Source organism: Canis lupus, chromosome 19 (assembly GCF_048164855.1).
Source record: "Canis lupus baileyi chromosome 19, mCanLup2.hap1, whole genome shotgun sequence".
Lineage (NCBI taxonomy): Eukaryota > Metazoa > Chordata > Mammalia > Carnivora > Canidae > Canis > Canis lupus.
Window position 1 is genome coordinate 30,211,496 of NC_132856.1, and position 25,736 is coordinate 30,237,231.

General features: G+C 42.4%; 1 protein-coding gene across 9 annotated transcripts in view; it reads left to right on the forward strand.

Moving 5' to 3' along the window:
- Positions 1-25,736, forward strand: part of CADPS (calcium dependent secretion activator) — a 459,922-nt gene that overhangs the window by 403,161 nt on the left and 31,025 nt on the right. For all 9 annotated transcript variants that reach the window (XM_072785555.1, XM_072785556.1, XM_072785557.1 and 6 more), the window contains 2 exons: positions 10,519-10,551; positions 17,501-17,608. In XM_072785555.1, the coding sequence (XP_072641656.1) occupies positions 10,519-10,551; positions 17,501-17,608 (141 nt within the window). The remainder of the gene's footprint in view (positions 1-10,518; positions 10,552-17,500; positions 17,609-25,736) is intronic.

Sequence of the window (25,736 nt, forward strand, 5' to 3'; positions counted from 1 at the left end):
TAGAGCGGCTAGCAGGGACTGTGAGGGTTTGTGGCATCTTTTTACTATGCCCCTTTATCCAAGTCCTCATCACAGCCCAAAGAGGTACATATGAAGAGGGCTGCAACTAGAGGGTGCTGGGAATATTAAATTGGATGGTTCATGAAAACCATAGAAAAGAGTGCCTGGCACAGGGTAGATACTCAGCACATGCTGCCTATTGTAATCCTTTTCTCTCTTTGCCAAGTCTACCCACGGGGCCATGCTACACTGTCTGGTACCTGTGTGAATGGTCTTTATTTATCTCAATTGCTTTTTCTTTTCCCTGTTACTGTATTTCTCCTGGAGCCTCATGTCTAGAGCTCTGGTTAATACTAAAATGTTAATAAGCCTCTTGCTTTACTACTGGGGTATTTATAACATTTTTCAAGGTGGTGGGAAGTGGTTCTATCCCACATTCTTCCTAGAACTAACCTGCTTCATACACCATCTGAGAGTCACATTTTTTTCTTTTAAATTCTAGAAGGAATCAAGAGAAAACACTCCACCTGGCACCCTATTATAATAGATAAGGACTTGAGGCTAGGCAAGTAGCTGAGATCAATCAACTAATTAATGGGCAAATTAAGATTAGACATATAGTTTATGGTTCTTTCCACACCCCCACTTTGATCTCCCCTGTAAGCATGTTCTAGCCTAGGAGGCAGAAAACTTCTGGAAAAGACCAGAGAGTAAATATTTTTTACTTTATAGGCCACATGGTCTCTCAACCTCTGCCTTTGTAGCATAAAAGCAGCTATCAACATGATGTAAATGAGCGGGTGTGGCTATATTCCAATAAAACCTTGGAATATATGGTATGGAAATATCAATCTCCTATAATTTTTGGTATGGAAATATCAATCTCCTATAATTTTCACATTGCAGGAAGTATTTTTTTTTAATTTTCTTAAAACTACTTAAAAATGAAAAAAAAAAAACTACTTAAAAATGTGAAAACCACTCTTAGCTCATGGGCCATACAAAAACAACAGGCTACAGTTTGCCAACCTTTGTCTAGTCTATAAGCTATGGATAGGAACACACTTGACACAGTCAACTCCCAGCAAACCACAAGGGAATTAAACAATAGTAATAATAATAGCTAGTGATTATTGAGCTCTTAATGTGTACCAGGCATTGCACTGAGCACTTGACATGATGTTAACGTTCAACCTCAGAAGACCCCTCTGAAGATGACAGTTGTTATTCTCATTTTGCAGATCAGACTATAGACGCTGTGGAAGGTTAAATAATTTTCCCCAAGGTCATTACATTGATAAGTGATGGAGCATAATCAAACCAAGATCTGTATGACCCAAAGCCTCTACACCTTCCACAAAGTACATTCTCCCTTTCCCAGATCTCAGGTGGTCAGTAGGTAAGAAGTGGTTTTAGAACGACCCATCTTTTTCAGCACATCCACAGCTTGATGTAGTGGAAGGACTCTACATTTTCTAAACTGACCTAGGCTTGTACTCCAGTTCCACCAGTTACTGGTTCACTTCTTGCTGAGCCTCAGCATCCTTCTGAGCCTCAGCATCCTTCTGTGAAGCAGGAAAGGTGAAACAAACCTTTCTAGGCTCTATAGCGATGACTAATTGAGCTAATTATACATAAGGTGCCTAGTATAGTGCCCCATACATATGTGCTCAATAAATATCATTGAGAATCAGGTGAATATCAGGTCAGTCATTGATGTTTTTATAGCCAGGAGACCCAGGAATACCCAAATCCTATCCTAGACCATAGGGACATCCCCACAGCATCCTCCAGGAAACTACATGCAATGGATAAAAGTAAGGAAATATGCGGTAAAGAAACACCTTACTGAGCTTTGGTTGTCTATTGCTGCATAGCAAGCTATGGCAGAGTCGGTGGCCTAAAAGAATCATTTTATTTTGCTCACAATTTTGTGGGTCAGGAATCTGGGAAGAGCTCTGCTAGGAGACTCTTTGGTTCATGTGGCTTTAACTGGGGTCACTCTCTGGGCTGCACTTAGCAGCTGGCTGTGCTGGGCTGGGACTAGATGTCTGATAATTTGATGTGTCTTCATGTGGCTTCTTTCCACCGATATGGAGTCTCACCCTGATGATCTTTTCCACATGGCTTGGGCTTCTTGCAGCATGGTAGTCTCAGGATATTCACACTTACATGGCAGCTGGCTCTCAAGAGTAAGGAAGTAGAAGCTGCCAGCCCTTCTCAAGACTTGGCTCGATACCGGCATGGTGTCATCTCCATCATGTTCTGTTGGCCAGAACAGGCATAGGCCAGCCCAGACTCAAGGGGCATGGAGGAATAAACTCCACTTTTTCAATGAGGGAATGGCATGCCCATACAGGGAACAAAAATAAGTGATGACAAGCTTCTTTGGGAACAGGCTACCACATTGTGAACTGGGCTTTGGGTGCATATTCCAAGGCAGAGCACTCTACTCTGGCCCCCATGAGCAGAGTCGGAAATAGAATAAAAAAGGAAGAAATAGAATAAAAAAGAGAGTCCAGGCAAAGAAGTAAGAGAACCATACCTCTTACTGCAAGGTAGGTCACACACTGTTGCCTGAAGCAGGCAATACAGCTGGCTAGGAAACAACCCAACCAGTGCCCTGGACCCTGACCCATCAAATTAGCCCCTTGGCAGGTGGCAGGAAAAGAGAATATAAAATTCATAGTCAACGTGTATTGGACACAGACTATGTGCCAGGCCCTGTGCAAAGGTTTTTACATACATTAACTTGTTTAATCCTTAACATGCCGTAAATGAATCAATATAAATCAAATGCTTAGGGACGCCTGGGTGGCTCAGCAGTTTAGTGCCTCCCTTTGGCCCAGGGCATGATCCTGGAGACCTGGAATCGAGTCCCACATCGGGCTCCCTGCATGGAGCCTGCTTCTCCCTCTGCCTGTGTCTCTGCCTCTCTCTCTCTCTGTGTCTCTCATGAATAAATAAATAAAATCTTTGAAAAAAAAAAAGAAAAAATAAATCAAATGCTTAGAATAGTGCCCTGTACATGTTAAACACTTTTAAAAGCTGTCTTTTTTTTTAACTAATGATTCATACAACCACTCTGTGAGGAGGTATTATTGTCACTATTTTCTAACAGGGAAGCTGATGCTTAGAAAAGTTAATTCCCTGGCCCACAACTGGCTGGTGATAGAACTAGATGCCAGCCTTGGTGTCTGACTCCTGCCCACCCTCACTTCTCACCCCTGCACTGTACTGTCCGTGCTGCATGAGAGCAAGAGACCTGTTCAGCCCTTCCCATAGTGGCAACAAATACCAGTTCCTTTTGCCTACACTTTTCTTCAATGTCTCTTTAAGACAGTTGTAACTTAAAAACCAACTGCAACACTAGAAACCTCTACCCTGGGTACTAAGAGTGCCATACTCAGAACTTCATTCGTTCAACAAATTTGTACTGAGCTGCTGCCATATATCAGGGAGTGTAGGCACTGAAGAGAGAGAAAGAGAAGTTCTTACTTTTCCTAGACATGAGGATGGTAATAGGTAATAAAACTCAACATAAGAGGGCAGCCCCGGTGGTGCAGCAGTTTAGCGCCGCCTGCAGCCCGGGGTGTGATCCTGGAGACCCGGGATCGAGTCCCACGTCGGGCTTCTGCATGGAGCCTGCTTCTCCCTCTGCCTGTCTCTGCCTCTCTCCCGCTCTGTGTCTCTCATGAATAAATAGGAAAATAAAATTTAAAAAAAAAAAAAAAGGAAGGACTAGCATTGGTTCTTTTAAAAAAAAAACCTCAGCATAAGAGAGATGATTATTTTTTATAGATTTATTTATTTGAGAGAGAGCATGTGTATGTGCACACTCAGGCGAGTAGGAGGAGAAGTAGAGGGAGAGAATCTCAGACTCCTGACTGAGCGCAGAGTAGTGGAGCTCATCCCACGACCTATGAGATCATGACCTGAGCCAAAATCTAGAATCCAACCCTCAACCGACTGAGCCATCCAGATACCCTGAGAGATGATTATTTTATGTATAGCGGTGGCCTACATAACATTTTTACATACTGAACTGCCCCAACTTGCAAATAATAGTAATAATAATAATAATCTAGATCTCTATGATCACCTAGGTTAGAGAAATGGAGAAAGGCACAAAATAGCAATATAATCCTTGCAACAGAAATCTCAAAAGCCAAATGTTGACATAAATGTTGCTAGCCCCTTGAAGCAGTGGTGCCGTAGATAGTTTCTAGGCAAAGGCAGAGAAATCAGCTCGAAGCTCTTGTGAAGTCAGACAAGCTGGGGTGGCCTCAGCTCGTGCAGAGAATAAATCGTTTCCTTGGTTGGTGCTTTCTTTAGAGACCACGGGGAGAAAGGAGAGCTCAGGCAGTCACTAATGCAGTGGTATCTGTTCAGACTTCTTTTTTCTTCCATCTTTGAGTCTTACCCACCAGATTTCTGTTTGCAAAAAGGGCCTAATCCACTTTTTTTTTGTGCATTGATTTAATAGTATCAAACCCTGAGGTCCTCGTGGTCTGCACCTGGGTTGCTTTTTCCCCTAATGAAGCAAGAGAAGTGGTTTAAGCCCCCACCGTGCTCCCTATCAAAGCTACACAATGATTAACTCAGGTCCCCTTATTAGGACCAGGGAGAAGAAAATCCCTTAGTCATCAGCATTGTGAAAATCCCTGGATGGTGAATGTTCAATGAAAAGATTACCTTGGGCACCTGAAAAATAATGGAAAAGCTCAATAGAGAAACCATTAAGCCTGTCTACACACACTAAGTCAGGTGGAGGGTCGAGGTAATTAGCTGGGACATTCAGGCCAGAGAAAGTGTTTTGGACCTTCTGCCCTGGCTGAGTCAGGGCAGACAATTATTCAAATCCCTCGTACATTTTTCCCGGAAAAGCCATTTTAGGTTGTGTCTACACACACACACACACACACACACACACACACACACACAGTAAGACTTAAATATGACTGCTCAATAAAAGTGGTTTATATTTGTTTGTTTCTTTTTAACTGAATAATAGGCAGTTTAACGGATGGGAGATCCAAAGCTTTAACTTCTTAGTGGCATGACTTTATGCCAAGTCTCTTCATCTATTTTAGCCTCGGTTTCTTCAACTGTAAAATGGAATCATTAATAGATTGCTATGAGGATTAAATATAACAAATGCAGTATTCCTGACTCATTGCCTGGCAAGTCGTAAGCACTCAGAAATGTTACTTATAGTTACTAGTTGTTGGATGGGCATGACTCATCCTGGGTTTGGAGAGACTGTGCACTTGGGGGCCAGGAATCATGGAGCAAATGCCTCCATCTACAGCCCCTGATGTGGTGCCTTGTACAGAGTAAGTGTTCTTTGCTTCGGGCATGTGAGAACATGAACAAGCTGTTCGCTGACAGGTTGTCTCCCTCCCATCAGCCTTGGTCTCCCTCAGGCTCTCCTACCATGTGTCTCTTTTTCTGACCTCCTTTCCCAAAACTGGGAAAGCCCATCTTTGGGGTCAGGGGCAAGGGGGCAGGTGCCCATGGGGACTGCTGGAGAAGAGGTATTCCTCGTCCCCTTGGTGGGATGGTCAGAATGCAAGGATTTCGGGAAATGACATTTGGCTGAAGTCACAGTTCTTATCTTTCCCTTGAGGGCAATTGAGTGCCTGCTTAGAGGAGGTGCCAGACCAGGTATCTGGAGCAAATCCCTTCCCCTCCCCCTTACCTCCTGTGTCCCAGAACATATGGCTTGGTCCCAGAGAGCAGTAAGCATGTGTTATTGAATATAACTGAGTGCCTTGTCCTGGGAAACTGCCCTCTTATTCACGCCTAAGCTCAGCCATCCTGAGTTAAGGAACAGATCTTTGCTGTCTCCTCAAGGCTTTGAGGGTGAGTCTCTAGTATATAAGATGTTCACTGATTTGGCAGAAAGCATACCAAACTGAGAGCTCAGATACCTGCTGATAACCTGGGGAGATTCCAGCATCCATTTTATGGGGAGAAATTGCCCATGGGCTAGAAGTGAGGAGTGAAGTTGTCACCACCATCACCAGGACAAGGAGCATGCACTTCATTTATGCCAATAAGCCAATATTTCCAGTAACCACTAAGAAAAGTTACCTTTAATAGCTTTTACCCTGTACCAGACTGTCCTACACACTTAGATGGATTATATCATTCAATCCCTGCAGTATCCCTTTGAGTAATAGTATGATCATCCCATTTGCAAAGAAGGCTCAGAGAGGCTAAGTAACATGCTCAAAGTCACCAAGCTAGAAAATGGCAAAGCCAGACTTCTAACCCCACCGATGCTGAGTTCATCCTCCTAGCCACTTCACTAGGAAGAGTTTTTTTAAAGTGAAAATGAAGAAAACGGCACACACATCCACACACACTTTTGAGAAGATGGGAAAACACACATAATGACAAAATTCTATAGAATAGGTAGTGTTTTTAAAGGAATGTATGTTTTATTCATTAAAATAACACCTACATACAACAGAAAAGTGTCTTGTGTAGATTGTAAGGCCTGTTGTTTATTTGATCTAGACACAGTGTCTGGTGAGCACTTGAATTCTCCTGACCCTTGGCAATAATTCTGAAGCCCTCATGAGTTGGAAGGATCTGGTCCTTCCTCTCAAAATACAGCTGGCAGTATCTACGGATACTGAAGCTAAATGTGATGTTTAAAGGCAGCACTGTTGACGTTAGGCAGGAATGGGTTCAGGAACCAGAGTTCTCTGATCCTGGCTTTGCCAATTTATTCACTCTGCTATATCTCAACGTTTACTATAAAAAGATAGAGCTGATGAAAGCTTCTCATCTCTTAAGGAGACTAGAGTCAGAACAGGGAGCAGCCTCCGAGGTAACCTGTCGCCGGGGAGGAAGGCCCACATCCAGAGTACCCTACACAGCTCCTGCTTGAGCTACTTGACCGTCAAAGACAACCAGTACCTGGATGGACTGAGAGGGCTATTTGAACCTTCTCCTGGGGCTCTTCACCTTACTCATCCAGTCTGATTCCATGCTCTAGAACCACCATGAAGAAGTTCAGTCTTTCCCCATGGAAGCTCCTTAATTAAGGCTCATGAGCGCTTCCTTTTCTAGGCAAGATATCTCCGCTTTCACTTCCCTTATAGAAGGCTTCTCTGTAGCCTCATCGTCAATCTCTTTCTTAAGGTTCAGAACCCAAAGTGATACACCACATGTTTCCAAATAATTATAGGACTACAATTTACTCTGAGCTATTTTTTCCTGTTACTGTGGGATGGGAGGAAGACCCATAAGACAATGTACCAGTCAGCGGTTTTATCCGGTAACAAATTGAAGGCTGGTGCCTGTAGGAGTGTGGATGGTTTTCATTCATGACATAGAGCTTGCCTGATCTTCCCAAACTGCCATGAAAGGAATAGAACTTGACTGGTGTCATTCTCTGAATCGAAACTGCATGTTGGTGGTAAATGGAGAGTAGGCGTGTTTAAAGGTTGATCATTTCAGCTGTAGCAAAACTCTTCCCAACTGCCAAGCACTGACTCCACAGAGTAAAGGAGGCAGTTTCTAGTTGACAAGAATGATTTTGCCAGCACCTGCCCCAACGACTTGAATTCCTGATGCTTGTATTCCTTTTGTACATTTCTACCGTGGGTGAGGAGGTCAGGAGTTCCAAAGGAGAAATTGGGGCTCAGGAGACCACATTTGAGGGCTCCCTTCTCTGCCTTCTGGCCTAGATCAGGAGCAAATGAATTCTTACATTCTGTGGGTTTTAGAATTCTCAGTTATAAAAAGATATGCTTCATGGCCCCCCATTTTGCAGGGTGGCTCAAAGAAGAAAGTGTACATGAATATGCTTTGCAAGGCGAAAATCATCTAGGTGTTAGATATTATTGTGAGAGAGACTCAAGAGAAAAAGGCCACCTTCTTGCCCAAACTAAATTCTGCATCCAGAATGGACAGGAAAGATTTGGTGTTGGGGATTATTTAGTAGAAATGCTAATTGTGCAAAATCTGGAAAGCTTTCCTGATCTTCCTTTAATGGCCCAAAGTGCCCCTTCTCCTTTCACCCACCAGCCTTTGCAGGAGGTCAGCTTTCATGCTGACTCACGCAGTGGCTTGTCTATCTGGCCATTCCCCTGCTCATTCCTCAACTATCCTGACGCCATCACTGGTCACTTGCTTTCTCTACTTCCTTCTGCACATTTTCCCCGATTGCCCTTTCTAAGCCAGGTACCAAGTGAGTCACTGGGGGGACAGCTGTGAGAAGACGCGACATTCTGTGAGAGACAGACATTGCACAAAATTACTGAATTACAGTTGCAGTCAGTGCTGCAAAGCAAGACGGTAGGGTTCCCAGAGAACCTCTAACAGGAGAGTCAAGGAATTAATCTTGGGTGCTGGTGATGGTTCCAGATGTTTGGATGGAATGCCCTCTTAATAATCAACTATTTGATGTGTGTGATCAGCACTTTAAAGTTTATGAAGCACTTTGGCATATGGTTTTTTTGCTAAGTCAGACTCTCAGCCCTGCAAAGTACACAGAGTTATCACCCTATGCTAGAAACCAAGGCTGTGGGACTTGATGTGACGATCTCAGGGTCAACCAGTTCTGCCACTTGCAGAATTTTTGGCTCTTAATCCTGGGTTCCTGCCACCCAACCCTATTGGTTTACTGGCTTCTCTCCCTTGGGAGTCAGTATTGTGAAAAGTAGCTTTGAGAAAAAGAGCAATAAAGGGAAATGCTCCTCTGGATACTTTCCTGGCAGACATGTGGGTAGAAGCTGTGATTCCTTTTTTTTTTTTTTTTAAGACTTCATTTATTTATTCATGAGAGACCAGAGAGAGAGAGAGGCAGAGACACAGGCAGAGGGAGAGCAGACTCCACGCGGGGAGCCTGACGTGGGACTTGATCCTGGGTCTCCAGGATCACGCTCTGGGCTGAAGGTGGCGCCGAACCGCTGAGCCACCTGGGGCTGCCCAAAGCTGTGATTCCTGATACTGGTCTCAGCCAAATGGCAAGAGGAAGCCTACCTGGGATGTGAAAGATGTCCTAACTGCTTTGTGTGCATCGCAGTCTTTGTAGTTTCCAATAAGACTAAAAACCCACTCTGACCCCAAACGTAGCCTGTTGGTCTTACCTGTGCCTGGAGAAACATGACCTGAGTCCAAATGAGACACACAGAATACCAGACAGACTCCCATAGGTTTTATTCCTCAAACGCAGCTATGCATTGACTTCTCTCAGCACACAGAGCCCACCCGCATTTGCTTAGGAATCGATCACCTTAGCTATCATTCGTTTCTTGCCTACTATATCCCAGAACTTTGTGTGCATTCACCTACCGATCACCCAGCTGAAGTACGTATCTATTGGTAGCTGCATTTTGCCAATGAGTAACTGAGACCCAGACATGAAGTAACTTGCCAAAGGTCACACAGCCTGTAAGTCATAGAGCCTGGATTTGAACTCAGATCTGACTCTAGATTTCATGCTCTCACACGCACAAGCTCTCCCCTCAAAACTGCAAATAAATTTCATAGCCACTTCCTGCACTTCCCATCCAAGTTTTGTAGTATTTAAAACCAGGAGACAAGGACAGCTGGGTGGCTGTTGATTAAACATCTGATTTTGACTCAGGTCATGGTCTCAGGGTCCTGGAATTGAGCCCCACACTGCCACCATTGGACTCCCTGCTCATTAGGGAGGCTGCTTCTCCTTTTCCCCCTCCCCCTGCTTGTGCTCACTCTGTCTCTCTCAAATAAATAAATAAAATTAAAAAAAAAAAACACAGGTGACAAAATAGCAGCCTTGGTACAGGCTTTAAAAGGTTCTGGTATCTTCTCAACCCCACCCACAGATACCTATCACCCTCTGGATTAAGGAAACCCACCCACCACATCCCTTCCTCTTGCAAACACTTTACTGAAACTCAAGGATTCCATTACAACAAATTATAGCCAAATGACAAAAAGACCCCAGGTACAAGAAGTCATAGCAGCCTTAGTTGCTTTTCTAGACTAGCAAGCTCTCCACTAATCAGTTTCAGTTTAGCTAGAGTCACTTTTCTCCTTTTTAATGGGACAGAGAAAACGCAAAACTCCCACACTAGCCACAGGATCCCAATCAGTAAAAATTTTCTTCTTTCTTTCTTTCTTTCTTTCTTTCTTTCTTTCTTTCTTTCTTTCTTTCTTTCTTTCTTTCTTTCTTTCTTTCTTTCTTTCTTTCTTTCTTTCTTTCTTTCTTTCTTTCTTTCTTTCTTTCTTTCTTTCTTTCTTTCTTTCTCTCTTTCCCTATCTCTCTCTCTCCTTCCCTTCCTTCCTCCCTTCCTTCCCTCTCTATCCCTCTCTCTTTTCTCTCTTTCTCTTCAAAGCAGTGGCTATGGCTTGGGGAAGAAAAGAGCCATCACATTTTTTTTAGTACCCTCTGTGTTTCCCGGTCACCTCAGTGTGCCAGTGGATTGTGTTAACTGATGACGACACACAGCACCGAGCTGTGGACAATGAAACATAAACACCAGCCTCACTTCCTCCCTCTTCTTTCCTCCTTAGGTGAAGGCAGCTTCCAAATATGTGGATGTACCTGTGAGTATTCAAAAATTGTTTTTGTGGGGGTTTTTGGCTTTCATGAGAAATTTAATGCTGCTGTTTTCATTAGTTGCTGCTAAATTGCATATTCCTGACTTGAATCATCAGAAAGAGAGAAGCCAAGAATATTTCATGCTAAAACTTTTTTCAGGTGAGAAGAGAGTATGGTTTCTTTCATGAAGAAGAGAGGTCTTATTCGAGGGTAAACCCGTTTGCCTTTCATTTCATTTTTCTTGGTTTCTCTGGTACAGTTCATTCTGTTATCATCCTGCCCACCTCCCCTCTGCGTGCACACCTTGGGAGTAGCTCCTGGCTAGGAGCTAGAAATTTGCACAAGGGTACCAGTATTTTTTTTAAACAAATAAATTCTGAATTTGTTCATTTTGGGGTCAATTCTGCAATTGTTTTAAGGAAACCTTACAAAACTGTTTATAATTAGTGCAGACCTCATTAATGAAGAGAGCTCTCAAAGTTCACAGATAAAGCACTTGTGGTTGCCCAAAATTTACATTTAAATTGAGGTTAAGTACTACACATGAATGCTGGAGTGTGGGATTACCTGTGATAAGTCAGGATACATTTATAGACAGACTTTGCCCTGCCTATTAGCAAAATAAAATTGGAGAGATTTAAATATATTCCAATAAAGGGGAAAAGAAAATGATTCTGTTTCTCCATTTCTAACAAAAGAGGTGTGAGTCTATTATAAAATATTAAATTTAGAGAGCTTATCTCAACAGCCACCAAGGGTCTTGAACTGAACGTTTCTCATTCTGAACGTGGTTAAGTACCCTCCTTGTTCAAATACTTATTTGTTAAAATTTGTTTTTTTCTAAAAGGATTTATATTAACATTTAAATTCATTTCCCCAGGAAGCTAAGTGTGTAATGGTTTATTGGCTTATTTCTCAAAGGATGGCAAAATGGAAAATTGGAATGAATTTAGCATTAGCATATATTTTGTTTGTTTAATGAAAGAATGTACAATCAATAATTATGCTTTGAATTTATATAATGCTTCTCATCGAGGGACCTCAGACTCCTTCACCCAGATAGTCTTTATAATGGAGAAGAGAAAAAGCTCTCACATAACTGCACCAAGGAGAGGCGTTAAGTAATTTATTTTCCCAAGCCCCAAAGTATAAACTTTCAGTTCACAGGGAGCAAACTACTCAAATTCTCTGGGCCTGTTTCTCCATCCTTAAAATAGAGGTAATAATACCCAAGTCACGGGCTTGCTGTGTAGATTAAATGACACATATATATGGGACTCTCAGCACCATACCTGGCCCTCCCTGGATATCTCAGCAACAGGGGGCCCTCGGGCAGAGGGAAGGGGGTGCCCAGGGAGGAATGGGTGGGGAGGGATGATGAATTTGCTGATGGCAGCCCGGACCTGCACTGGTCTTCAGCAGTAAGAGGAATTGAAATTCTAGGCTCCCAACCCAACGATCTGGTGGCTGAGGTCATTTTCTATAAGCCTCCGGGTCAAAGGGAGCTATCACCAGTGAGGTTTGAACAGGTGCCCAGTAGGCAAGACCCAAATACCTGGAGAAACTGGCAATCATGACTATCAGCTGAAATTACTGGGAGGTCAACTATTCGGGGAGGCCAAAAAGGTGAAATATTGGCGATTTCATGTGAGGTTCAAACTCATTCCTACAAACCAGGTTTCGGTTTATTGTAAAGATAAGAAAAAGAAAGAAAAAGGACTCTACATCTACATGAAAGGGAACAAAAATGCATTCGCAGAGTTTACACCCTTTAGGGAGACAGAAGAAAATGATGCATGTTCCAATGTGTGATACATTTACCACTGTTGATATATGATAAAATAATTGCAGTTGCAACCAAACCCCATAAAGCATTCACTGCATGCTAGGCACTGTTCTAAGCACGTTACATTTAATCTCGACAGCAACCTCACTTTATTTTCTAAAGACTTTTTTTTTTTAAAGATTTTATTTATTTATTCATGAGATGCAGACACATAGGCAGAGGGATGAGAAGCAGGCTCTGTGCAGGGAGCCCGATGTGGGACTCAATCCCAGGAATCCAGGATCACGCCCTGAGCCAAAGGCAGATGCTCAACCATTGAGCCACACAGGCATCCCAGCAACCTCACTTTAAAGATGAGGAAACAGAGGCACCGCATTGTTAACTTGCTTAGGGTCTCCTGGTTAGTAAATGGCAGAGCTGAGAGTTAAACCAGTCCTATTAAACACGATGCCATCTGCAAGGTGATTTTAGTGCATAGACAAACATCTTTCTTAGGATAATTGACTATCTAATAACTATTAGAAAAAATGCAGTTAGCACATCAAACCCATGATTTCACCAATTATTATGGCCTAGGACAAAGGTAGACTTTAAAATTAAGTCGATTAACATGTATTTTTTTTTAACCAAATAATATTATAATGAGAATATTGTGTTTTAGTAAATGAACAATTTTATAGAAAATAATAGTACATAATACATATATATCCTATGTATACATCATTTACATAAGGTAAATAATAGTAATCATTTATTTCTCAAAACAACCGTAATGGCAGGGGTAGGGGTGGATTAATACCTGCTTCACAAGTGAGGAAATTGAGGCAAGGTGGGGTTAAAAGCCTGCCCAAGATCACCTGGCTAGTAAGTCAGAGAGTGAGGATTTAAGTGCCAACAGTTTGACTCTGGAAAGCTTGCTAGCACTGCCATCCAAGAGTCAATTGTGCGCTCTTTCCAACTCTGCCTTCAGTCGGGACACATTGGTAGCTTGAACTTAGCCATGGAGGGAATATTTACACCCTGGAAATTGGCAGGTACTACAAATCAAGATTTGTTGTTTTGTTCTGTTTTGTTGTCTCTATTTTCTGTTTCGAAGAGCCAGTGTCCCAGCACACCAGCGACTCTCACTTATTAGATCAGTAGTCCTCACACCAGGACGCTCAGTGTTAATACTTTGTGATGTTTCTTGATTTGTCTTCGTTTTTGTTTTGTTTTGTTTTTAAATAGGGATTTCCAGCGCCTTGGGCCCAGAGATTGTGCTTCAGTAGTTCTGGGGTGGAGCCTGGAAATCTCTCTCTAAAGAGTTGATCTGTGGCACAAGTTTGGGAACCACTAGACTAATTCAGTGAGCCTAGACCTTGGCTACATGTTGGAAACACCTGGGGAGCTTTTACAAGTATGAATGCCAGGTTGCCTGCCAAATTAAAACAATCTCTGGAGTGTGGGGTCTCATGTTAGTATTGTTTAAACCTCCACAGATCCTTCGCATTTGCAGCCAGGTTTAACAACCATGGATAAAATCATCTCCCCAAGTTGTTTCTGGCTCAGAAGTCTATGAGTTCATCTGTGTTGCCCTGTGAGGTTTTTGGCACGCAGTTTATTGGTTTAGTTCCTTGCAGGGTACTAGTAGTTAGTTACATTAGAGATTTGTCTCTTAATTATCCACACTACTGGAAAGAAGTGCTGTTACCAGTCATTCAAAACATTGCATAATCCCAAAGCCTATCTCTTTGTCTTCCAGGTAGTATTTGACCCTTTGGTATACATAGCAGATTTGCATTTCTAATTAGGGTTTGCTTAGGTTAGTGAAAATTTAAATTTGTTTCCAACCTCAAAAGTACCTGGTAGGGGCAAGCGAGGATTAAAATGCCCTATTTGTCCTAAGCTACAGAGTGGCTTCTTCACAAATGATCTCTTCCACACGTGGATGGAGTTAAGTACACGGAGACCTTTCTTTGTTTTACATGTTTTCTAAAATCCACATCCTATTCCATCAGCCTGTCGAAGCCACATTTAAAATAAATAAGGTGAGGTAGGAAACACCATCACCTAAAGATTTTCCCACTGTGTTCAGAGAGCAATATGGTATAAAGCCTAACGTATCTAATAACAACAGTTGTTTAGCCAAGAATATTTTCCATCTCTAACTGCAAGTTAGCTTGTTTGTCTGGGAACAGTCTGTATTTTAATCATTTTGTTTGGAAATCTACCTGGACTTCATCACACATCCTTCTCTGCCTTTGTAAATACAGAACAGACTGCACTTCAACCACTGTGACGTTGTCTTTCCCCAGTAGCCACCCAGTGACCCGCTCCCCATAGAGGTATCAGGGCAGCTTGTCTCTGCCCTCGAGAGACCCAGATTCCAGTGGTTGGGGAGTCTCTAGGGCTGGTACTGCCCTTTGCCCAGGGGGGTCAGGAAAAGTGATATCACTCTGTTGTCTGCACACCTGTTTCAAACAATGACCCTCTTCTCCCTTCCTGGCCCACCAAAATGGGAAAAGCAAACTTGTTAGATTTGGATGTACAGCTGGTGAGAAAGGAAGAAGGTTGTGAGAGGAGGCCTAGGGACTTTATTATGAGAAAACCGCATACGTTGGCGTGCAGAGACTTTGTCATCTTTATTTTGATGTTGGTTCCTCTGAAGCCCCTTTTTCCTTCTTGGTTCCAAAGTAGATTCCAAAGGTAGGTAAGGCTATAAGGTGATATATTATTGGGGGCCAGGTGGGGAGGGGAATCATTGTGGCTCATGTTTGTATAGCAGTTTATGGCTTTTAAGGCATTTTGACATACGTTATTTTAACTGATGATCATAACAACCCCTGAAGGTAAGTAGGAGAGCTATTATTTTTTTTTTAAAGATGTTATATTTATCCATGAGAGACTCAGAGAGAGGCAGACATAGGCAGAAGGAGGAGAAGCAGGCTCCGTGCAGGAGCCTGATGTGGGACTCGATCCCAGGACCCTGGGACCTTGTCCTAAGCCACTGAGCCACTCAGGCGTCCCAGGAGAGCTATTATTAATCCCATTTTACACATGGTGTAACTAAGACCCAGAGAAACTTAAATGATTTTCTCAAGTTCCAATTGGTGGGGGAATCTAATAAAATCCACACAGTATGACTAAAGAGCTTACAAAAAGAAATAGGAAAGGGGCTTATTCATTCATGAGTTTGTTCATTCTGCTAATATTTACTGAGCACCTACTATGTGCCAGGCATCATTCTGTGTGCTGAGGATACACTAGAAAAGAGATTAAACGGAGCCCCTATATTTGTGGAGCTATGTTCTAATGAGAGAAGACAGAAAGCAAATACACAGCACAATGTCGGATATTGGTACACATGAAGAAGAAAACTAAAACGGAGTCAAATGGTAGTGAACCATGGAGGTTTTTAACTACCTAGGTGAGATGAACCACGCTGATTTTTTTAAATCAGTTTTTAAAACGTAAATGCCCCTTTGACGACAGTAAATTTTGCAGAAAGAGAAGGAGTGGTGAATATATAACCATTATTGTAGGTTCCTAACGTTGCAGGTTACTGATAGGCCTGCCGAATTGAGCTTTGAATGTTAGCTCTAAGATGGCTGCATGTGTCCAGGAAAAGGCCATAGCTGCCTCAAGAATCACCAGGGAAGAAATGGAAACAGTACTAATAAGTTTCTCAAGTCCCCCCAGGTAGGGGTCCCCATTCCCTGCAGAGAATGCCCTTTGATGTGGGGCTGCCAAGGGAGAGGAGGCGCGAGGGGCCAGTTTAGAACTGATATCTATCACTTACATCTCATTGGAGAACCTCTATTGTTTCGTATCATAAAGCTGCAACAATTATAGGACCATCACTGGAACCTGCTCAATCCATTCGCTGAAAATTGCTTGAAAGTGTAACAGTTGACTACTGTGCCTTTGGATTGTCCTCATTGTTTTTCAAATTAATACCTTGTCATTGTTTCAGCAGGTGTTAAGAAATGTTACTAGCATCCCAGGGGCCAAGCATTGGCCCTTTCCTTGATAATTGTTTGCTTTGTATCACCAAAAAAAAAAAAAAAAAAATACAGTCCTACTGTTTCCAAACCTTCCTCATTTTCACCCTGGAAATTACACAGAAGTGTTAACTAACTTCAATTTGCAGTGCCTGACAGTCACGTCTTGTAGAGAAATGATACTTTGTGATCTAAGGTAAATCACAGTAATGAAAACTAATCTTGTTTAGTTATTAGCAAACATACATGTCTACTGTGGAAATTTAAGGGGGTTGTGGCAGCTCTCCTGATGACCCATATTACAGTGTTTTAATAGGTTTCTTTGGAGATAACTTTGATTACGACATCTCAAGCAGTGTGCATTCCGAGCCCCCCCCCCCCCCCCGCCCTTTTTTGTTATCTTCTTACAATAAATTATTTCCTAACTCTGGCTGAACCACCTGCTTACCTTTCCAGAAAATCTAATTTATTTAAAAATCAAATCCTTCGTCTTCCTTCCCACCTCCCATTTTGTAAAATTTTTGGACCATAAACCTGCACTGGGAAGCAAAGACAAATAAATGGTTAAACGTCTCCTCTGAGTAGACTGATTAGGAAATATTCACTCCATGCTCAGGTTCAAGTATTCCTCCCACTTGCCCCCACACCCACCCCCACCACCGCCCAAAATGTGGCTTCGGTAGGAGGGGGCGTACACTGAAATATAATTTCTTTACTTAGCATTTTCTCAATTTTCTAAAGAGGAAAAGAAGATCGAGGAAGGCTGTCACCTTTCCAATGTTATATTAAGGACAGACAGTGGAAGACAGAGTATGTTTGGGTATTCTTAAATGGGGATTTCAATCCAAAGAAAAGCCAGAGAATGTCTCTGGGTTATCCAGTGACGATTTATCCATTATAGTATCTATGCCGGAAAAAAAAATTAATAGTAGAAAAATATCTATAAAACCCTGTAATCCCAACTCTCTTCTTAGCCAGGTTTGATTCCTGGAAAGAGCAGGAGGCTCAAATACCAGTTCCTACCAGTCCAGGCTGTAGATAGCTATACAGTGAACTGCGAATAGCTTCAGATCCCAGCAAAGGCAATGTAGGGTGGGGTGGGCTGGGGTGGGGAGACTAAGCTGTATGAGTAATCAAGGAAGTCACTGTCTGAAAATTCCATTTTCATGTTTTCCTGTTTCTTTGCAGAAACCCGGGATGGACGTGGCCGACGCCTATGTGACTTTCGTCCGCCACTCTCAGGATGTCCTCCGTGATAAGGTCAATGAGGAGATGTATATAGAAAGGTTATTTGATGTAAGTAAATGCCTTCTCCTCCTTGAAGACCAAGGAGGAGACCCTCCAAAATGTGACAAAATAAGAGACAGGAGGATAAGTCACATTTTGAGAACATGGATTGGTCCTGATTCAAGCAATATCTTTTCCTTTCCCTCTGCCTTAGGCTCTTATCTGTCCTGTGTCTGTTCCGAACCCACTCTTGGTGTGGCCGTGTCTCAGTCCCAATCTGTGTGATACGTAGGACGGCACACAGCCTCTCAGCAAGCAGCCTCGTTTCTGCACGAAGCTTGTGAGGCAGCTTTCTGTAACTGGCAAAGACCTTTCTTGGTCATGGTTCTCCTCCTTGCAATCTGGCCTTGCTTTAGGGACGTGTCCTCGTCCGGGAGTGGTACCTCCCTGACCCCAGCCATGGCTTGCAGATGTGCAGGAAGTGTTGCATTGTTCTCACTTCAAAGATGATTCCGATTCTGGAAGACTGGAAATGCTTAGTTAGCCCCGGGTTTTGGCAAACACTTGTGCCAGAGTTGCTCAGTCAGTGAGTGTGGTTTTTAAACTCGGGTGCCCTCTGCCCACCCACCCACTTGAAAACTTGGGAGGCAGGTATGCAAAGAGCAGGTACATCAGGCACCCAGACCCAGACCCACACGGAACTGGAGAAAATGCAGATTTCTGAGGGTTAATCGTTATCAGGCAATCTTATTTCCACTGTGACTACATCTGCACTTCCAAAGCAAGCCACTGAGGCAAAAAGAAAAAAAAAAAAAAAAAAGGAATCTGCTTTGGTCTCAAACCACCCGCCTCTTTCAGGCCAAAGCAGATGGGGCTGCCTAATTTAGCCAGATATTTTGCTTCAAGTTTCCACTGAATTTGCCAGTGTAGACCCGGCCAGAGTGCATGGAAGCTGACGTACTTGTCTCCGCGTGGCTCTAATTGTGCAGCCTACTTCTGTCTCGTGAAGCGTGAGCTCCTTCTGTCCAGGTTTTCGTATATTTTTAGTGCCAGCCCGAACATTAATGTTTTGGTCTACTATGGAATCCGTGTTTCTATATTTTTTCTGTGATTGTGTTCAGCAATTTACATTGAGTTTGTGTGTATGTGTGTGTGTGTGCGCGCGCGTGTGTTTTTGTTCCATAGCTAAGTGAGCTCATTGTTGGCAGCGCTCAGGATTCTGCAGCTTCTGACTTTTATATGCTTTGTCTTCCAGCTCATTTGCTTTCCTCGTGTGTTGAAAAGGCTCCTTTCTTTTTTTCTTTTCCAATCATCCCCTTTCTGTGCTCAATATCGCTCTTTCGTCTGCCTCACCTTTCCTCGAGAAAACCCTTCTTACTTTTTAATTCCCACCCGTCCTCTCTCTCTGAGATTAAAATGGAACTTATCTCTCATGTCAAATGTTTTATCACATTATATCAAGTGGCATGAATTAGAATCAAATAATCTTCCTGTGTACATCTTCTAGCATGACCCACATCCACTGAGAATGCCTCATACATGCATAAAGCTCACGAGCGGGTTCTCTCCTTCTCTGCATGCGTGCCTTTATGAAAGTACCGAGCCTAGAATGACCGGGGCACGATCACCCATCCGATAGGCATTGAAAACCGAGCCAGGCAGCACCCTCAGGTCTGCAGTTAGGAGTGGGGACGCTCTGCCCATCTCCACTGAATTAAATTCCAAACCACAAATTTTCAAGAAGCCTGTGGATTGTTCTTTTCAATGCCTAGGTTGCCTTTTTTTTTTCCCTTTGATCAGTATCTTCTGATTCTCAGTTTTGTGTGGCCCTCGCGTGCGTGTGCGTTCCTGTGTGAGCGCGTGTGCAGATAACCTCATGTTCTCTGAAACTTGAAAACCTCTCGTACTGAATTGGATGTCTCCTCTGTAGCTTAGCCTGTCACTTCATCACAGATAACCCACCCTTCCGTCTTTCTTTTTTTTTTTTTTCAATTAAAATTACAAGGGTAAAAAAAAAATTTTTTTTTAAGGTAGCCTGGTTGAAGGCAGCGAGGCAAATTGTCCTCTTCCGTGGCTTTTTTTTTTTTTTTTTTTAAGGGAGAGTGCAACTGAATTGTTATTCAAAAAGTAAGGGTAGAGCCTTGGGTAGCACAGATGGTAAAACTAGACCTGTCCGATCATGGAGGCACACAGTCAAATTCAAGCCCTCTGACTTTTAGTGTGAATTAGTAATGAAAAGACCTATTCACTAAGAATCTGTTCTTTCTGAGCAATCTTTCTGTTGCTCAGAAAGCAAATTATGTTTGGGGTCGTTCAAGAACTTGCAAGTATTTCTAGCCCCTTGTTGAATTACACTGACCAGCGTAAAATGGCATCAGCAACGCTGTGAGAATCCTCACAGTTTATTCTTGCATTGTCCTAATTATGTTTCCCGAGGGAGTCTTAGGTACACTCCCTGGAGTATCTGATTTTTAAAGACTTTACCATCACTATCATTCACTAAACATCACTCCCACCCCTGTGGCAAAAAATCTTTCAGTAGTTTATTTGGAGCGAACAAATTTCTTGCCATTTACTTTCTTATTTTCCAAATAACCTGCTCCCCTAATTTACAGAATATTGGTGCTAGGCAACCTAACGGATGTAGTGCAAAAAAAGTTATTGAATCTGTCATGGATTTAAAACATTTGTCATTTGAGAAACCCAGAGCTCCTCAAAAGCTTCATTACCATGCAGTCTCGGCAATTTAATTCAGTACTTACTGTTTTTCTATAATCTAGCAGCAAAACATCAGATTACCAACATGTTTGATTATTTGCGGCTTCTGTTTCATCAAGCATGGTGTTTATTTCTTTGCATATATGCTCTGCAAGGCTCTCGTGTCCCCTGAGCTAAACAGGGGATAGGACTATCGAGGCAGAAGGGTCTGTGAGACTGTCCCCTCTCAATTTCTTGCCACCCAGTGAACTTCTTTCAACACTTTCCCCTAGTGATTGTGATCCTGAGGCCTGTCTCTAAATAATTGGCAGAAATCTCTCAAGAAAAACTTGTTGATCTGAGAGGTTTCTCTTCCAAATTGTTGCATTTTGATAAATGGCAAAAATGAATAATAGAAAATTAGCATTCTGAACGGGGGAAAAATATATATCTCCGAGATTGTTTGCTGTTTGGGGGTTGTTGATTGTGACTGTGGTGTCAGTCCCTGGTTGTGACTTCCTGCTGGCATCTGCCACTCAGAGGCTTGTTCTCAGAGTTCCTGTTGTGTTTTCAGCTGTGTTTCAAAGTGTCAGTTTTATTTACCTGATACGTCCTTTCAGTTCTTGCTATTAAGTTTTGTTTGCCCCCTCTTTTATTTTTCCCCCCTTTCAAATGTACCTTGTAGAAAAGGCTGGATGGCATCCACGAGTGTTTGTATCTGAGAACATTTGTACTAATAGCTGGTCATTTAATGAGTGTCTCATCCGTTCTCACCGGGCCCCTCTCTGACGGCTCCCTCTGATCTAGCTTTCTCTCTGCCTTGTCATTGTACTTTTGGCTGGAATCGGGTGCTTGTGGGAGATTATCGGCATAGCATTTGGGGCTCTATATTTAATGTTCTGCATTTTTATCTATTTTATTATGTAACTTAAGAGCAGCTTTCCAAATTCATCTTCACCAACGGTTTTTTTTTTTTTTTTTTTTTTTTTTAAACAGGCCTTCTCTAGGTTTATTAAAGCAAGACATTCAGACAGAAGGTTGCCTAACCAGGTCTTTCTGAGGCAGTGAAAGTTTCCCTGTGTATTAATCATTGATTTACACTGTCCCTCTATAAAATACTATCAAGTTTTTTAGGCACATGCCTAAGGAATAGCTAACTGGTCCAAAATTAAGGGTTGATTAAAAAAGAATCCTCCAACTGCCTCCACTAGTATTTCCAATGTACAGCTGTACATTTCATCTGCATTTTTGTAATTTTTTCCTCAAAATAGGGCCTACCGTTGTAAACTGGTTTCAGTTGCTGCAAAATGACAGTTTAAGACATTTTAAAACAAGAGATTCAGAGATTTAAAGCAAGAGAATAATCCGATGTGTATAGTAATCATGAATTTAAATGATATTAAGGATGCCGAATTTTTAAAGGAGAACTGGATTGCTGTCAGACTCAGGTGGAAGCTTGGCCTCCTGAAAAATGATTGCTGACTTTTTAAAAGAAAATACAAAACATAGACATGAAATAATCTCCATATTCCTCAAGCAGCTGCTGAGGAGGAAAGCACAAACCCAAGAAATAGCTTGAAGACAGTGATTTAAAGCTTGAGTGTCCATAAATCATGCAGATGGCTTCCCCCCTCCCTTTCTCTGGTGATTAATTCAATATCTTCCCCAAAACAAAAACATGCTTTTTGAAATTAGAGATCAGATCATCAAGAGAAGCACCTAAGACTTCAAGGTCTAAACAAAAATTAATTTATTTTCTTTCCTCCTTGTACTTCTTGAAGACACAGACTGAGAAGAAAATCGGGATTAAAAGAGATGTGCTTAGGGTGAATTCATCTGCTTAAACCTCACAGGCTCGGAGATGAGTGATTAAAAAACCATCTCGAACTTGGATGGAATCCACATTGGTGGTAATGCCCGATCCGCACTGGCGTTCCTCAGGCCCCATGTCGCTGGGAGCCAGGCCCAGGGAACATTTGACTGGAGATGATACATGGATTATATAGGTCAATTATACACTTAATCTGCCTTCTGGAGGATTAAGTATTTGCAGATTGACTCTGCCTTTGGCTTCTCCGTGGCAGTTATCAGATCAGGAAAGGGCCCCTTTACCAAACCCGCCCCATAAGCACTTAATCAAGGCAGTGCGGTCAGGTTCGGATGGGGCTGCTGCTCTGTGTTCTTTGCCTTGCACAGATTTTAATTTGCTGTTCCATTATCAAATCGGGTATTTGTCCACTTTATGTGTCAGCACAATAATTGAGTGTGAATATTTCCCATTAAAGGGGTAATTTGAAAAATGAAACCTTTGCCTACTAAAATGTATTCACTATTTTTATATATGAAACCACAGATAACCTTATTTCAATAACCTTATTAAATTACAGAAGCACGACGCATGTGAACATATATCAATCCAACTAGGAATCCTCCCGCTGGAGGAAGTCAGTGCTGAAGAGGCTACAAGGAAGCATCATGTTGTTCTGTTCTATCTGTAAGGTGTATCGCCAACTGTCCGGGTGAGGGAGACTAGTCCCAAAAGTACAGTGTGGGGAGAGATGCATAAGACGCACCAGTCTAACAGGTTGTGGTTTGGGAGGGGGCTGATTAAAGAAAATCAAGGCAATACGGCATCTGGGCACTGAGTTAGTGAGTTCTCTCTTCTACAAGCAATAAGCAGGTGTGAGTGCCCCAGATGGGAGCGATGGTGTAGTGATCATGGGCCGTGCTTTGGAGCCTTCACACTTCACCCCTGATCCTTACAAGCTGGGTGACCTTCAACAAGGTATTTAATCTCTCAAAGCTTCAGCCGATTCATCCATGTAACAGAGATGGTAATAAGCAGAACCTCCTCGTGGAGTTGTTACGGGGGTGAAATGCTGCATACAAGCTGCAAGCATCAGGCTCCAGGCGAGCGCTTGGTAAGTGTTAGCTGCCGCCGCTGCCACCACCACCACCACCACCACCACCACCACCATCATTACCACCACATTGTCATCGCCATCCTCATCCCTGAAATGGACATGCTTTTCCCAGACCTCCTCTTTTCTTGTCGACCACAACTCCATATCTGTCCAAGTTGTTGTAAGAGTCTTGCTATCACTTTAAGATGCCAACCCCAAATTTCCTGAGCATTGTTGGATAGACAGCAGCCCGGTACCTTTTTACTTGCGGTAAAACATAGCTCTGAAACAGGCAAACAACGGCCAGAACTGGGGCTTTGAAGTGAGCCAGGTGCTTTGGAGAGAGCCAGATGGGAGTAGGGATCCTGGTTTTGCCATTGCTGAGCTGCTTTCAGGTGGACTATTTAGGCTCTCTGGGCCCTACTCAACCGTAAAGAAACTGACTTCTTACCATAGTTGTGAGGACTAAGTACCTTAATGTCTGGAGACCGGCATTGTCAGCCATTCAAAAGCCTTTTAGCATCCGCATTATCATCTCATAGAATTATTTGTTCCTGCAAGTGATTTGGAATTGACCTAGACCTACCCCCTAAACAAAACCATAGTGTCTTCACACATTAATCATATTTGACCTTCTAAATGTGAGGAGTATTTTAGGGGATTGGGGAATGGCTGATACCTTTTATTATTGCAGATGCAATAAGTGGTCATTGTAGACATTTAGAAAATATAGCTAAGCAGGGGCACCTGGGTGGCTCAGGTGGTTAAGCATCCAGCTCTTGATTTCAGCTCAGGTCCTGATCTCAGGGTCGTAAGATCAAGCTTCATGTTGGGCTCCCAGCTGAGCGTGGAGCCTGCTTGAGATTCTCTCTCTCTTGCTCTGCCCCTCCCCCACTCCCTTGCATGCACACTCTCTCTAAAAAAAAAAAAGAAAGAAAAAAAAAGAAAGCAAAAATAAGAAAATGCTATGTCCACAGCACCCAGAGATTATTACTTGAGTGTTTATTCTTCGGGATCTTTTTCTATGTGCTTTTATACGTTATGTCTTTTTTTAACAAAATAAGCAGAAATTGCTTCTTTAAGCTAATGATTTCCATTTTCCATATCAATAGATGTTCATATAATGTGCTGTGCATATTCCGAATCCCCCACTTGTCCCCCAAATATTCTTGACATCTGGTTTGTGCAAGCCAGGGCCACATATCACATCTGGTGATGATGCTCTTTAAACTTCTTTTTACCAACACTGGCCCTTTTTTTGTGATCCTGACTTGTTAAAGGGACCGCCGTGCCAATTGTTCTGCAGACTGGAGGAGTTTATTACTAGCTAAACATAGAACTGATTTGAGGAGGGAAAAAAATCTAGCTGAATTCAACCAAGTAGTTCTTTTAGACATAATTAGTATCTCAGCATAATTCAACCAGGGTTTTTTTAAGCTGTTCTTTGTATGTAAGGAGAATTTTGAAGCTAGTTCTAAAAAACAAAAACAAAGCAGCAAAATATCCATAGAGGCCAGGGTACAAGCTGGCTATGTGAAGAGCTACAGGGATTTTATATGATGTATTAATGCACAGATATGTGAAACTGGATGGGTAAATCTGGGGTCCCTGGTCCGGTACTTTTTGTGTCATTGTGCCTTCTTTGGTGAAATCTCGGACTAGTAATTGATATATATGCCTCTAGACCATTAGGAAGGTTCCTTTGTTAATTCTGCTGGGATTTTCCCTGAGGTTATCAATCTGAAATTAAGCCCTCCAAATCAGTCAGATGCTGAGCTTTCAACACTCTTCAGATCAAATTTTAATTGAATTATGACCTTGTATATACTCCAGGAGAATATGACCTTGCATATACTCCAGTCTATAAGGACATCTTTTAGAATCCGTATGACTATATGTATTGGAACAGGAAAACAAATCTGAAACGTACCAGGGAAAGGAGACCCAATTGACTTTTTTCACCTAATTTTGAACTACAAAGTAAATTCGGACCATTAAGCCATGTCCTGAGCCATGCATTAGAGCTGTAGAGGAGTGTCATTTCCCAAGAAGATTGTAGAAACTAGACACAGAGTCAGAGGGAAATGAGAAGTAGAGGGGCAATCCCTCCCACCCACCTTGATTTGCATCATTATTATACTACCAGATACACACACGTGCATACATGTACACACATGATTGGGGTTTGAATTTTTAGAAATGAACCTCAGACCCAAGACCCTTCCAAGTGGGAAGTATAGAACAATCCAAGTTCATCTTCATGACTTTGCTCCTCCAGCACCCCCTCAAAGACCAATGTCTTCTAGATTTTCACCATGTAAATCTGCTAGAGGCAGATTTCTTCTTCTGTTAAGGTGAAGAAGACTTAGTCGAGCCCTTGTTGGGATATTTGCAGTTTTAACAAAACATTTAGCTAAAAGAATAAAGCAGTAACAATAGAAGTTTTTGATCTTTGATACGATAGAAAAGGAACTCTATAAGGTGGGGGTGGATGGACAGAAGAGTGTTTTGATGCCTTTGATGCCCTGTTGCAATGAATCTCATATTCAGATATGAATTCTCTCTTGCCCCATGGTCTTTAGAATAACAAGTGATAA